We start from the raw sequence: 14,119 nt of genomic DNA on the forward strand, positions 1-14,119 counted from the left end.
ATTCATCCCATTCTCTATGTGTTTTTTTTTCATTTCTCTTGCCTAGATATAGGACTTTGCATTTCTCCTTGTTAAATACCATTGTATTAGTCGCCGCCCACTGTTAAAGCTTTTCTAGATCTTTTTGAATACTCTCTCTCTCTTTCCCAGTGTTAGCTATCCCTCCTAGTTTTGTGTTGTCTGCAAATTTGGTCAGTTTCCCATCAATTCCTTCCTCCAGATCATTTATAAAAATGTTGAACAACACTGGGCCTAGGACAGAGCCTTGTGGTACCCCACTTGATACATTCTTCCACTTGGATGTGCAGCCATTCCTCAATTCAAATTTGTTCATGTTAGAATAGCCTTTCACAGTTCTATCAAACTGAAGAAAAGCAAACTGGAGTGCAGGACTTATAAAAATATATATATTTACTAAATATAGAAAAGTCTTACAAAATAAAAAACACAGAAGCACACACAAGTATAAAAACTCATTAAATAAAAAAAAAACCCTACATAACAATGTGAGTCCCTGAGAGCCTGATACAAATCCAAATAGATGTATTCCACTAGATATGTCCAGGGCAATAGCCATCAATCCATCTCCAGTATAGCCCCCATTCAAGAGGAAAGAATAAAGTGCATGTCACAGATAATGCAAAGAGTTTTAGATACCTATTAATAGTATAAGGCTCCCTAGAGGTCCACCATAGTGTGGGGACTAGACACCTGACGCGTGTTTCCGACCAATCTTCTTTTTTCACTTTTTTTTCACTGTGTCACAGGGTGCCACTTGGTCCTCCGCCGCTTTGTTTACACCAGCCTACAGTCCTTCCCAGTTTATGAGATGTCACAGATGCTGCAGCCAATAACAGAGCTCAACTGTTATTGGCTGCAGAGCCCGTGACTCCGCATAAACAGGCTGAGGCAGCCTGTAAACATGACGTCAGCTGGAAGACTCAGAGCAGCGGTGGAAGACACAGCGGGAGCGGGGAGAGGTGCGTATACGCTGGTCTATTATGTTAGTGTATGGGCAACAGGGTTTAGAGAAATATTACAATTTGACCCTTTTAAGTTCCTACAAAATTTGCACGATGCAATTACCCTGCGTTTCATCTGATTATGGTCAAAGGCACACTGGCATGGAAAAAACTCTTCTATGCTGCGTTACCGATGTTTTTCATCTGTGTGCAGATCTGTATTTCCTCCGTAGTTCGTACGCTATCCGTTTTTCACATCCTAAATAAAAAATTTTTTGAAAGGAGTATAATTTTTTTTGTATGCATTTTTTAGCAATTCATTAATTAATGAAATACAGGTAACACATGGACGGCATCCGAGTGCTGTCCATATTCTTTTGCATCGCCATTGACTTAAATAGGCGAGTCTCATCTGCAGATCGGATCAGAATAATACATACTGCCTATGTTTTCATGCAATCCAGGTGCTAGTTTGAAAAAACGGTGTGTGATTGGGCACAATGAGTCTATGTGCAGTCAGAATCTAGTCAGTTGTGAACTCGGACAGTGCATGGACAGAAAATACAGTTGTGTAACTTAGGCCTGAGGACACGAGGGAAGGGATTTCTATGGTCTTTGCCTAAATTGTGATATCAACCAATCACAGTTCATGATTGGTCTGGAAGATACTGAAGCAGATTTTTTGCATGCACTTAGGGATGTAGTGGGGGTTATGTCACTTGGTTCCACAGGGGTTCAAACAATCGGCACTGCTATAACCCCAGTATTTACCGTATTTTTCACTCTATAAGACGCACTTTTTTCCCCTCCAAAGTGGGGGGGGGGGGAGTTGCTGCGTCTTATAGAACCCTGCTGCTTCTTCTGCTCCGTCCCTGGGTGAGTTCAAAAATTTTTCCCCCTATTTTTTGCTCTAAAGCGGGGGTGCGTCCTATAGTCCAGTGCGTCTTATAGAACGAAAAATACAGTAGATACAAGGTTAGAAGAGAGAACTGTATGTTTATTCTGAAAGAAAGCTGAGCTATTACCCGCATTTATTTTGGTTGACCATTTTTTCTTTCAGTGTCACCCAAGTGGCTGTCTCATAGATCTCTGCTTACAAATGGGAGTCATCATGGTTTTAAAACAAATGTGGAATAACTTCATGGAACTTGGATATCCGTAAGTATCACATACCATATCGATTTTTTTTTTAGGCATGTATTCAATGCTTTTCCGATAGCCAATCCAAGGTCATCCACATATGATCCAGTTATGCTGTGTATAAGTATATATTAGGTGCTTCTGAAGACTTAAAGTACTTGCACAGAAAGAATTTCCATCAAAACATGTTTGAGATCACCAATCTTTCTTATCTCGTGTGGGAAAAGAAAGGATTCGATCCCGGTCCTGAAAACAGCTATTTCATTGAGTGGCCAGTCTGAAAAAGTACTAATGCTAAAAAAGTACTTATGTCATGTCATGTTTTTGGTGAATATATCTCATAGCAATAATCTCCTGAACTTCCTTCTGAGAGCTCAATCTCAAACCTTCCCATGTTCCTTCACTTTATATTCATTTTAAGTAGAATATACTGGGATAAATATTCTTACATTTTCCATTTCCATTAGACTTCTTCAAAATTGGTGGTCTCGAAGGAAAATCAAGAAAGGAGGACAAGCCGTAGAAAGCAAGTTAACATTACCACAGTGGGAAAAAGATTGGAACCTGCAGCCCATGAATGCTCATGGTTTGATGGAAGAGTACTTAGAAATGGGTAAATAAAAATTGGAAACTTAGAACCCTATTTTGTGTGATCTGAAGGTAGGAGGAGTGTCTTACTGTTACTTGACCTGGCCTCAGTCACTATTCTCCAACCAGATAAATATGCAAGAAACTGGAATATCACCAAACTGGATGCTACGCAGGCAAAATATAATCTGATACCACACTTGTGATAGACAATAACTTAGTCTTTTTCTCAATTGGTTTTTCCACAACGAACATGAATTACTTATCCACAGGACGGTTGGTAAATGTACGATTACTGAGAACCTCGGTGTTGTATTTGGTCAGCTCTATTCCGCAGACATTGAATGTTCAATACTCCATTCAAACTCCTCTTCACTAATGAGGAAGAATAGGCTACTCAGGAGCCTCCTTCTAGTGATCTTTTAGATAGCAATGGTGAAGCCCCCAATGAACATACATTTATCAACTCTACTGTGGAAAGGTGATAACCATGTATACTGAAAAATGTTGTTAAACTGTTTTTCAAAGGGGTTTTGTAGGATATTACATTGATGGACTTATCTGAGGATAGACCATCAATGTATGATTAGTGGTAGCTCCACAAACTATCAGGCTACTGATTGATAGCGGTCCAGGAAGTAGGACCCAAGATCAATGTAAAATCCTTGAAAACTCCTTAATCTGTGCCAAAGGTTCCAGAGATTCTATCTTGAGACTCTTTCCAGAAGGGCACACCTGCCAACCTTTAAATCCCAAATTAAGAATTATTTTAAGACCCGCCAAGAAATACCAGCAAAACTGTACAGAAATATTAATTTTAATGCAAATAAGCTTTAGCCTCTGTCATTATACAATCCAGATGGGTTGGCTAGTATTCTAGTGGAACCAGGTCTATCATTGTTTGTTGTAAATATGTATTAATAAAGTTTTTCTCGAATTTCTTGATATCAGACAGAATGACTTGGAAGCCCTAACATCTAATGGCCTTTTATTATTCAGTTATACAGTTTGGATTTACCACAATCTTCGTAGCTGCCTTCCCACTGGCTCCTCTCCTGGCATTACTCAACAATATAATCGAGATAAGATTGGACGCGTATAAATTTGTTACTCAGTGGAGAAGACCCATGCCTGCCCGAGCAACAGATATAGGTATGTTTACAGTTTCACTGATGTCCACATGAGTGAGCCATGTATCATAAACGGTTGTAGGACAGAGTTGTGACTTAAGGCTCATTTAGACGGGACAAATGTCAGGCAAACGATGCCCAACACTTAATCCTGTGTATCCTCACTTCCGTGCTCCTGCATGGGAGCCAGTAGTGCTGGCTCACTCACAGAGCGGCCAGTAGGGGGGGAGGTGGCTGCAGGAGATTTCTCTCCTTGCACTCCACCACCCCTCTCCATTGACTTAACATAGCGGCTGTTCAATACTGAGCAGCCGCTATGTTAATTCAATAGAGAAGGGCAGGGGAGCATGAGGAGTGAAATCTCCTGCAGCCTCTCCACCTTGTTCTAACAATACTAGCTCCCCTGCATGTGCACGTGAGCTAGTATGTGCGGGAACGAGTGTCGGGCATTATTTGCTTGACATTCGTCCCGTCTAAAAGGGTCTTTAGTCCCATTGTCTTTGATAATTACTTAGTTAGGATCTTAGTCAAACACTAGACAGTTGTGGATGTGATACATAACTCCTATTCAGAATTACCCAGACAGTGACAAACCTATATAAACCCATATATCGCAGTTTATAGGATGTCATGGCTGTGAACAACATAAGTAGAAGTGTAGCCTGCAGTATTAGATCAGTATATCGGGGCTATTGATAGGTAGAATGGCCTATTTTAATACCCCAGCACTGGGCCCAAAAGGGTATGAAAACAGCCCTGATTGCAGGTACAGATGTAGCAAAATTTAACCCAACAGTTAATATAAGTTTCTGCAACAGTTTATATAAATGGAGTTTTCCCGGAAAATACTATTGATGTTGCATCCTGAAGATAAGTCATCAAAAGTATTTTTGTGGAAAACTTCTTTAACACAACAAAAGCCATTAAAAAGGCAGCAAGGGTCTGTTGCACGGTTAATTTAATGCATGAACTGTCAAGTTAAAGTGATTTTGTTATGACTTAAAATTGCTTCACAATCACTCTGTCTTTCCTAGTTGCTGCTGACAGAACATGTGGTTGCTGCATCCAATCACAGCTATAGAAAGTCACTGCTGTGACCAGTGATTGGCTACTTCAGTCACATGTCCTGGTCAATAGCAACCAGGAAATACAGAGTGATTGTAAAGCAATTTTGAGTCATCAGAAAATCCCTTTAAACATTGCTACACCTGTGTGCAACCTGTGCATTTGGACAAGGCATATTATGAAGAGGATTCCCTTGTTATGGATAACGAGTGTGGACCCACTGGACCAACTAACCAGTTTGGCTTTGGGATACTCCTGGTGTGGCTGGCAGCTGACCCCCAGTGGTCAGATGGGAAATCTAACCCTTTGCTAGTAAGGAGGATGGGGTTACCACTGCCTATAAGCAGGGTAAGAGTCCTGATAAGAACGGCCCCACTGTCTTCCTCTTGAGCCTGACTATCCCTCACAGAACACAGGAGAGAAGTACAGGACTGGTAGCAGACACATATATAAAGATATGATTACCGACAGGAGATCTATGCTGAGTGCCTGAGACAGGAACACACCAGAATAACATGCAAAGTCAGGGAGCAGCAAACATACAAGATACAGGTCAGACAGAAAGTCAGAGATAGGAAGGCAATGCTGAAAGAGGCAAACACTAAAACAGGCAAGAAGCAAGGGCATGATATAGAGAGGTGCAGGAACAAGCAGAACAAAGTCACAGACACGTGACCTAGGAATGCTGAGTGTCAGGAAAAAACACACAACAATACTCAGGCAAAGAGGAAATGCATTATCCCAGCTTAAATAAGAGAGAAATGCCTATTAACCAAGCAGCTGGGCTGAGAGCCAGAAACCTGGTTAACTCTTTCAGCGCTGGTAGAAAACAGATACACAGAGTCCATACACACAGGAGGAGCAGAGCGATACTCGCGTCTGTCTTGAACCACAAAAGGGCAGCAGACATAACAGCCCTTAGCTCAAACCTGGACATCCAAAGCTATTTGGACACTTTTGATCGTATTGGCAATATTCTATGTACACTGTATGCTCGTATTATTTGGGCACTTTATGATACACTATAAAGGGGGTGTCAATAGAAGATACTCATCCAATTTAGGGCAAATCCTTGCTGTGCATATTTCACACAAACAGGATTGTTAGACTAAGTAAAATGCTTAGACCATAGGCAAAATATATTTATTTTATACTACTAGGGAGCTATATTTTACTAATCTTAAATATCACTTTTTTTTTAGGAATCTGGTATGGAATTTTGGAAGGAATTGGTGTTCTGGCTGTTATCACCAATGCCTTTGTCATTGCCATCACCTCTGATTATATCCCTCGCTTTGTATATGCCTTCAAATATGGACCCTGCCTGGATGAAGGATATAGACATGAGAAGTAACACTTGCCTTCTAATAACATAGATACTGTATAATAGTCTCCATATCGTGTCTCTAATCCGTATATGTGTTTGTGTTTCAGATGTCTACGGGGCTACGTAAACAGCAGTTTATCAGTATTTGATCTAAGTGAACTTGGTGAGGGATACAGCGGGTATTGCAGGTATGGCGAGTAATTTCATGAACAGTAAATGACTGAAAGAAATGTTTTCAGGATCTTATGAGCTGTAATTAAAGAATATGTTGATTATAGTGATTTTAAAGTAAATGTACTTCTCCAGCCCTGGTTCACGGATTTTTTCAAAGTTTCTCTATATTAGGTATATGATAATTACTGGTTCAAATAAAATCTTGATATTGTTTTATGTTATTTTATGTTATTTACGGCTTAAAGAGGTTTTCCACTTAGGACAACCTGTGTCCACACATCCTATTATGACATATGGATGCTATAGAAGAGTTCACCTCACTCAGGTCCCCCCTTACTAGCCACAGTGCTGCAAAGTTCTCACTCTGGTGATCCTATGCTTTATTACTTGATTGTCCATTCATTTGAATGAGTGGTGCATAATACAAAATAAAAATAAATGTTATTTGTATAGCGCCAACTTATTCTGCAGCACTTTCAAGTAATTTTTATTTATTACCCCCCACCAAGCTGGGTACTCATTTTTCCAACCTCAGAAGGATGGAAGGCTGAGTCAACCTTGAGCCGGCTACCTTGACAAAGGCTCATTTTTGAGCCGAAACATTGCGTCTCTCCTGGTGGACCTATGTTTATGTAATAAAGGAGTTTCAGCCGGGATTAAAACTGCAACGTACATGCTGTCAGAGCCAAATTCTTTGTGCCACTTGAGCTGGCTACCTGAATCACATGGGGATTGAACTCGCAACCTTCAGGTCATGAGCAAGAGCTTAGGACTGCATTTCTGCTGCCTTAACACTCTGCACCAAGTAGTCTACATTTAGACAGAGTTGGCTTTGCTTTGCAACATCTTTAAAGGAACTCATGGTATCTTAGGTTAGGGAGGGTATGGTTTCTCCTTAGGGAGAGCACCTACTGAGGAGACTTATAAAGCCATACATGCTCCTCTGGGAAATTTATGTAAATGGCAAGATGAAACAATGTCTCCACAGCACCATCTATTGGAATGCAGCATTCCTGCAAGTCAATGTCAGGCCTTTTAACAAGCCTTGTAATAATAACTAGAAATATAAGGCAAAGCCCGAGTCTTCTCCAGAAGGAAAACATACCCATGTACAAACAGACTTTTTTTGGGGGGGAAGGGGGGTTCAGTAGCTAGTTGGCTTGCCTCATTGAGAGCCCTTTGACATGGGCCGGGAAAGGTATAGTTTCTCCTTAGCAAGAGCACCTAGTAAATTTAAGGCCATGCATGCTCCTCTGGGAAATTTATGCAAATGCAAGATGGAACAATACCTCTACAGCACCACCTATTGGAAGGCAGAATTCCTGCAGGTCAATATCCAACCCTTTAAGAAGCCTTGAAACAATGTCTGGGAACTGTGATGAATCAGCCATCACTTACTTTCTTCTGTGGCATGAAATGAGATGTTATTGGAGGACACTTATTACAGGGGATGATTGTAGCAGTAAGAGGTTATGATTTACCCCCAATCCAGTCTTGTACACTTTCAAGTATTAAAGTTTTCTAACCTCTCCTCAGATACCGAGATTACCGAGCACCGCCTTGGAGCTCAGCTCCTTATGAGTTCACCCTGCAGTTTTGGCATGTGTTGGCTGCACGACTAGCTTTTATCATAGTTTTTGAGGTATGTATATCTTTTTAAAACCAATTTGCACATAACACTACATGATAACATGCTAATTATGTTGCATCACTACATAAAGCAATACTCTATATTTGATATGTGTTCACATAGTGCAATATAATCAGATATCAATGATGCTATTGGGGCTGTACTGGTTGCTACTAGCAGGGACTCTATCAAATAAGGGGACTGTGAGTCTCTACCCACTTATTACCCAGTAGTTGCTGGATGGAGCTACAACATCCCATCAATAAAATTAAAATGTCGTATTTTATAGGCAGTAATGCACAAAACTGGCTCTGAACACAATGTCCATCTTTCCATATGGATGGAAACACGGGTCCCAAAAAGAATTCTGTTCCCCCCTTCTTCACAGATCCACTAAATATTTGGGCTTTAGAAGTGTTAACCACTGAAAGGTGTTATTCACTAAAAAATATTTTTGTAAAAATGGTCACTGAGACAAGAAATCATAAAAAAGTCATACTCACGTCACCTGATCCCCCGCCACTTCTGTTCCAATGGTGCCCGATCCCTTGCTGCTCTCTACTTCCTACAGTAGCTTTGACACCTTAGACACCAGGAATATGTGACCACTGCAGTCAGTCATGGGCTCACTTCAGCCACTGAATAGCTGTAATTGTCACATGTCCCATTTTCGAAATGGTATCAGAGCCGCAGCAGGAAGTGGAGAGTATCGAGAAATTAGGCACCTGTAGAATGGGAGCAGGTGAGGTGAGTATGTATTTTTGTTTTCTTTTCGATCACATTGCGCACCTTTCTTAAGAAGATTTTTGCATGGATCACTTTTTTTAACAACTCTGGACTCCAGAGATATTGGATAGGTATAATCCCTAATGTCTTAACCATTTGATATAAGAATGTGTGATATAGTACATGTAGAAAGTTAGGAAAGTAAGTATAATCGACCAAAGGAGAAGGAAAGAACTGTCATCATCTCTGTTATGGGCACCAAGACATTAAAAAGATTCTGAGTTTGCCCCTGTATTTGGATATTGTCAATTATACTGATATCATATATTTACAGACATTCATTTTGCTCATTTTTACCTATTTTATTTTTTTCATAGCACCTTGTTTTTGGGATAAAATCCTTTATTGCTTACCTCATTCCTGATATGCCAAAAGATCTATGTGACCGAATGAGGCGAGAGAAGTACCTGGTCCAGGAGATGATGTATGAAGCTGAACTGGAGCATTTACAACGAGAACGGAAAAAGAATGGCAAACACTATAACCATGAATGGCCTTAAGTGATACTATGGGAAAAAAAGAACTTTGCACTTACAAAATAGCAGCCTATATCGAAAAAAAAGGGGTATGAACTTATGTTGTGGGTTTCTCTATGAAACCTTTTGCATATATGTCTATTATCGGACAATGCTCATATATGTATATTAATATATGTATACCAGCCATACATGAACTGGAATATACATGGATTTGGAGCACTAATGCATTGAAACATCTTAATTTGAAGCAGTGTTATGGGTGACTGACGTGTTTCCGATAGAGTATGACCTCTGATTTATGACTGGAAATCATTCGACCACACATTCTGAGTTTTATGCAGTATATTCCCATATCTGTATCAGTATGTGAACTATATGCCACCCCTTGGCACTGTATCTACAACATATCTCCCAGTGCACACCCAATCTATGGCTGCTCTTGACTTTTAGATATTAATCGACCTACATTTCTACCATTTCTGGTCACTAATGAGTCCAGCATATGTTGAGCTGTAGACAAGGTGTTTAATACATCATGCAATTTGCTAATCAATGATTAAGAATCGAAATGAACCAACTTAGAGGACTAGCAACGATATCTAAAAGTTCTCTTTAAGACCTGCATGAGAAGGTGGGTCCATTTCTTCTATGGATGGATTGAACCTACAGCACACTCTTCCAAAGACAGATCTTAATTTAAAAGCATGACTTGGACAATGTGGAAGGCTTAAAAATTTTTTGTCGGGTGCTGGGCATCCACTTAAAGCAGCCTCAGCATCCAGGCGGCTCAATGGCTATCACCTCACCATGACTGGATTAGAAGAAATCGGTCTTTTAATATGATGTTTTTGTGATGTGCCGTTGCCTACTCTACCTTTGACTGGCACATACAGATCCAATCAGGTTGTTTGGTTTTAAAAGCTTTTTGAATTTACTTGCACATCTTTTCAAACATAAAGTTCTGAAATATTTATTACATTTATCATGCAAAAAAAGTAAAAAACTATGCAGTTAAAAAAAAGGGGGGAACTACTGACACCATAATATTTAATGTGGGAAAGGGTACCTCTGAATCATTAAATGGGTTAATGTTATAATATGCTTCCATCCAAAAGTTTCCATAAGTATTTTTTCCAGGATAAAACAAAATTGCTAACATTTTGTAAAATTTGAAAAATGGGTAATAGTTCAAAATGGCTATTATTTTTTCCCATGTTTTGCTATGAAAATTGACATTTCGAAGCCAATTTGCATGTTTTTAACTAATTCTGAATTTTTTTTCAAAGTTACGTCATGTATCGTAATTATTTGACTTCAAAAATATAAAAAGAATACTACGGTATATATATTTAAATTAGTTAATCAATATATATAGCAAAATATCTTTCATTTGATAGTCTGTCCCTTTTTCCAGCACAGCATTTTAGTGGAAAAAACGAAGGTTTGGGACAAATTGAGAGAATCTATTAGAAAATCCTCTAGAAAAAAAAGCCTTATGCACATGGCTCTGCCTATATGGGGGCACACAGATCCCTGTGGCTTTATACTATGGATTTGTAGGCCCTGCCATATGGTGCACCATATATCACTGTATTTCTTACCATAGCTCTGTAATATGGCATCAAATTCCATTAGAATGAGACAGAAAAAAATTTGTAAACTTCTAATTGAAATTAAAGGCAAATCAGGTAGAATAGGGCCTCGTAGAAGTCTATGATCACTGCAATACGCACTGTTTGCATGAAGGCATATAGTGGCACAGTTTATATTCCCTTGCTACTTTGTGCTTTTTTAACCCAGTGACATTTTGCCCTTTTAAGTGAATTTTAAATATTAACCCTTTCCAATCCACTGTCTGACGTCTTCCTACATTCTGATTGAAGCTTGTACAGCTCCAATGTCAGAAGACGTGCAACAGGGTATTCTCACCGTCTATTGCCAGCCACTCCACTGTCGGATCGTCTCTGGCACACACACACTGGCTTTAGCCAGCAAATGGCACCATTGTATAACAGCAAAAAGAGAAAACCTTTTACTTGGATTGGAAAGTATTAATCTATAACCATCTCACAATCCAGAATATCTCATAATAAAGCCTCTATTAGGTCTCATTGATGCCAGATAAAAAAAAAACTCTTGTATATAGTTGCATTAACAATATTTTCTGCTTATTTCATGTGATCCTCTGAATGTAGTTAGCAGACACGTACATTTTATATAAAAAACTTTGACTTATATGCATACCACTTCAGGACAGATCGTTATTTTTATGCTTCGGGATAGCATGCAGCTGTTTTTATATGCAGTATTTTTGATTTGTTTGTTAATGTACAGATTCACTATGCGATGGTTTTTGCTGTGCAAACTCTTTATCACTAAAACTTAAATATTTATGCAAGCATCATTTTGTAAAAAATGTAATATAAAAGTTGATGTTCATATACACTAAACATTTTTCACCATAGAGTAAGAAGGTTGCATGGTCCTTGTGTGAATGGGGCCTCATCAATGGGCTCATTTAATAAAATACTGCATGAATAACCCACAACCCTTAGCAGGTGAAGTGATCAGCCTCAGTTGCTAGAACACAGTAGATCTGATTGCTACCTGTTGGGTATAATACTAGAGATGAGCGAGCATACTCGCTAAGGGCAATTGCTCGATCGAGCATTGCCCTTAGCGAGTACCTGTCCGCTCGGGAGCAAAGATTCAGCTGCCGGCGGCGGGCAGGGAGCTGTGGGGGAGGAACGGAGGGGAGATCTCCCTCTCCCTCTTTCCCCCCCCCGCTCCCCCCTGCTGACTGTCGCAACTCTCCTGTCACCCGCGCCGGCAGCCGAACTTTTTCTCCCGAGCGGGGAGATACTTGCTAAGGACAATGCTCGATCGAGTAATTGTCCTTAGCGAGTATGCTCGCTCATCTCTATATAATACGTTATCAATCTTCCTACAATACCCAACAGGGGTCAATGGGGGACGTATGCAACTGTATGGCTTACAGCTGCATATGTTTGGGCTATAGGTTCAACATATATGTTGAGTGTGAACATGCAACGAACAAAGTATTTTCACCATTTTGTAAAGAATTAAAGAAGAACTTCATCTAAGTTTGTACTTTGAGGACTGTGATAACATTTTAATATGATTATGTGCTTATGGTATACCGTTCACCAAATCTGTGCAATCCATCGACATCATCCACCATGAAAATTAGGTTGACTTGAATGTTTCTGTTCACTGTAATGATTCTACCATCCTATTAGATTGTGATTCCATATATGCTTTTTATTGTGTGTTTCTCTTTTGGAACATAACAGATTCTGATTCCAGATTCCTTTGGTTTGGGTCGGGAGAGTAGTGTAGTCTGTTATGGTGTCCTGAATGTTACTAGGACAGGTTGATGGAATGAGAAGAAGGGGAGTGGGAGGAGCCACACTGTGACTGCCTACCTAGCAGGAACAAACAGTGTGATATTAGGCTCCACCCCATGTCTGTGGCTTCACCACCTCCCTCTTCTTTCAGGTCTTATTATTCCATGCTAGTTACATTTTAGGCCAGATTTCTCACTAGCTGTAGACAACGGACATTTTGTTCTTTTCCTAGGCTACCCCTTTAAGACCCTGTTCACAGCTTCATTGGAAGTATCGGTAGTAGATTCTTCTAAATTTGCTGGAGAAAATAGGGCGGCATGCAGCACAAATTTTTCCTAAAACATGTTGGATACCATGACGGAAACCCAACGTACCCATTATAGTCAACGATTTTCACTGGACACCATTGTTGCCTGGCATATAATGAATTAGGGGCCACCTTAATTTTTATTTCTCCTATAGCAGAACAATGTAAGTTGTAAGGGCATTGTAATACTGTTGTGAATCAGGCCTGACATTTAGACTAGTATAGCACTAAAGCTATAGGATTGGCAGGAAGAAACAATAAAATGACTCCACCGATTTATCCACTAGGAACATATTGCCAAATTGGCACCATAATATGTGTTTTGCTTCTAATAACGTTAGGCGAAAACAAATGCACAGTATAATCAAATTATTACATTTTTTAATTTAATTATCAGAAGTTTCCCTTGGGCTAATAATTTTGATCTTGGGAAAATCGTCTTGCATGTATTGTGTAAAGGCCCATTTACACGCAACGATTATCACTCAAAATTCATTCAAATGACCTCAAATGAGCGATAATCGTTGCATGTATATTACATTGTTTTCTGCCGGCAGCCCCGACAAGAACAGTGCAGTTGTGTGCAGAGCCCAGTGTGTGTTTAATCACATATTGGTCTCTGCAAACAGCTCCCGGAGATCCTTTTACATGCAAATGAAGATGGTAAAGTATTAATGGACATTAGTGTCCATTAACACTTTATGCAAAAAGAACGCTAAAACTTTCAATCGTTTCAAAGGTTATCTTTGCGTGTAAATGGCCTTTACTGATTAAATGTTCCGTGTTTTGTTTGGGAGGACATGTTTTTGGTCTTTGACTGCTCTAAGTTATAAAGTACATATTTGATTGGAGAATAGATTCCAGGGACTTTTGCAGGGACTGGTGTGAATGATGTATGAAGTATGCATTGTGTCAAGAGGGGGAGATGTTATTTATCCTTTTTTTTTGTAAAATCACACTTAGATGACCACCTTAGCTAACAAAGGACCAAACTTTAGTAATTAAATACTTAATGCAGGTTTTCAAAAGCAGCTGTCATGGTTTTTGCATGAGGTAATAGCACAGCAATAGCGGGGACCATTACAGCTACATGTGAATATATATTGATAAAAGTATTAGGTCTTTTACCACCACATTTGGGAGAGATCTGCTCTCCTGTATGA

The 14,119-nt window shown here is 39.6% G+C and overlaps 1 protein-coding gene across 1 annotated transcript in view; it reads left to right on the forward strand.

Annotated features, from left to right (window-relative positions):
* Window positions 1-10,090, forward strand: part of ANO3 (anoctamin 3) — a 140,534-nt gene extending 130,444 nt beyond the window's left edge. Inside the window, exons 17-23 of the mRNA XM_066584200.1 lie at window positions 2,023-2,120; window positions 2,570-2,715; window positions 3,690-3,842; window positions 6,088-6,235; window positions 6,320-6,400; window positions 7,923-8,028; window positions 9,120-10,090. Of these exons, the coding sequence (XP_066440297.1) occupies window positions 2,023-2,120; window positions 2,570-2,715; window positions 3,690-3,842; window positions 6,088-6,235; window positions 6,320-6,400; window positions 7,923-8,028; window positions 9,120-9,302 (915 nt within the window). The 3' untranslated portion in view covers window positions 9,303-10,090. The remainder of the gene's footprint in view (window positions 1-2,022; window positions 2,121-2,569; window positions 2,716-3,689; window positions 3,843-6,087; window positions 6,236-6,319; window positions 6,401-7,922; window positions 8,029-9,119) is intronic.
* The last annotated feature ends 4,029 nt before the right edge of the window (window positions 10,091-14,119 follow it).

Source organism: Eleutherodactylus coqui, chromosome 11 (assembly GCF_035609145.1).
Source record: "Eleutherodactylus coqui strain aEleCoq1 chromosome 11, aEleCoq1.hap1, whole genome shotgun sequence".
In the NCBI taxonomy this organism is placed as follows: Eukaryota; Metazoa; Chordata; class Amphibia; order Anura; family Eleutherodactylidae; genus Eleutherodactylus; species Eleutherodactylus coqui.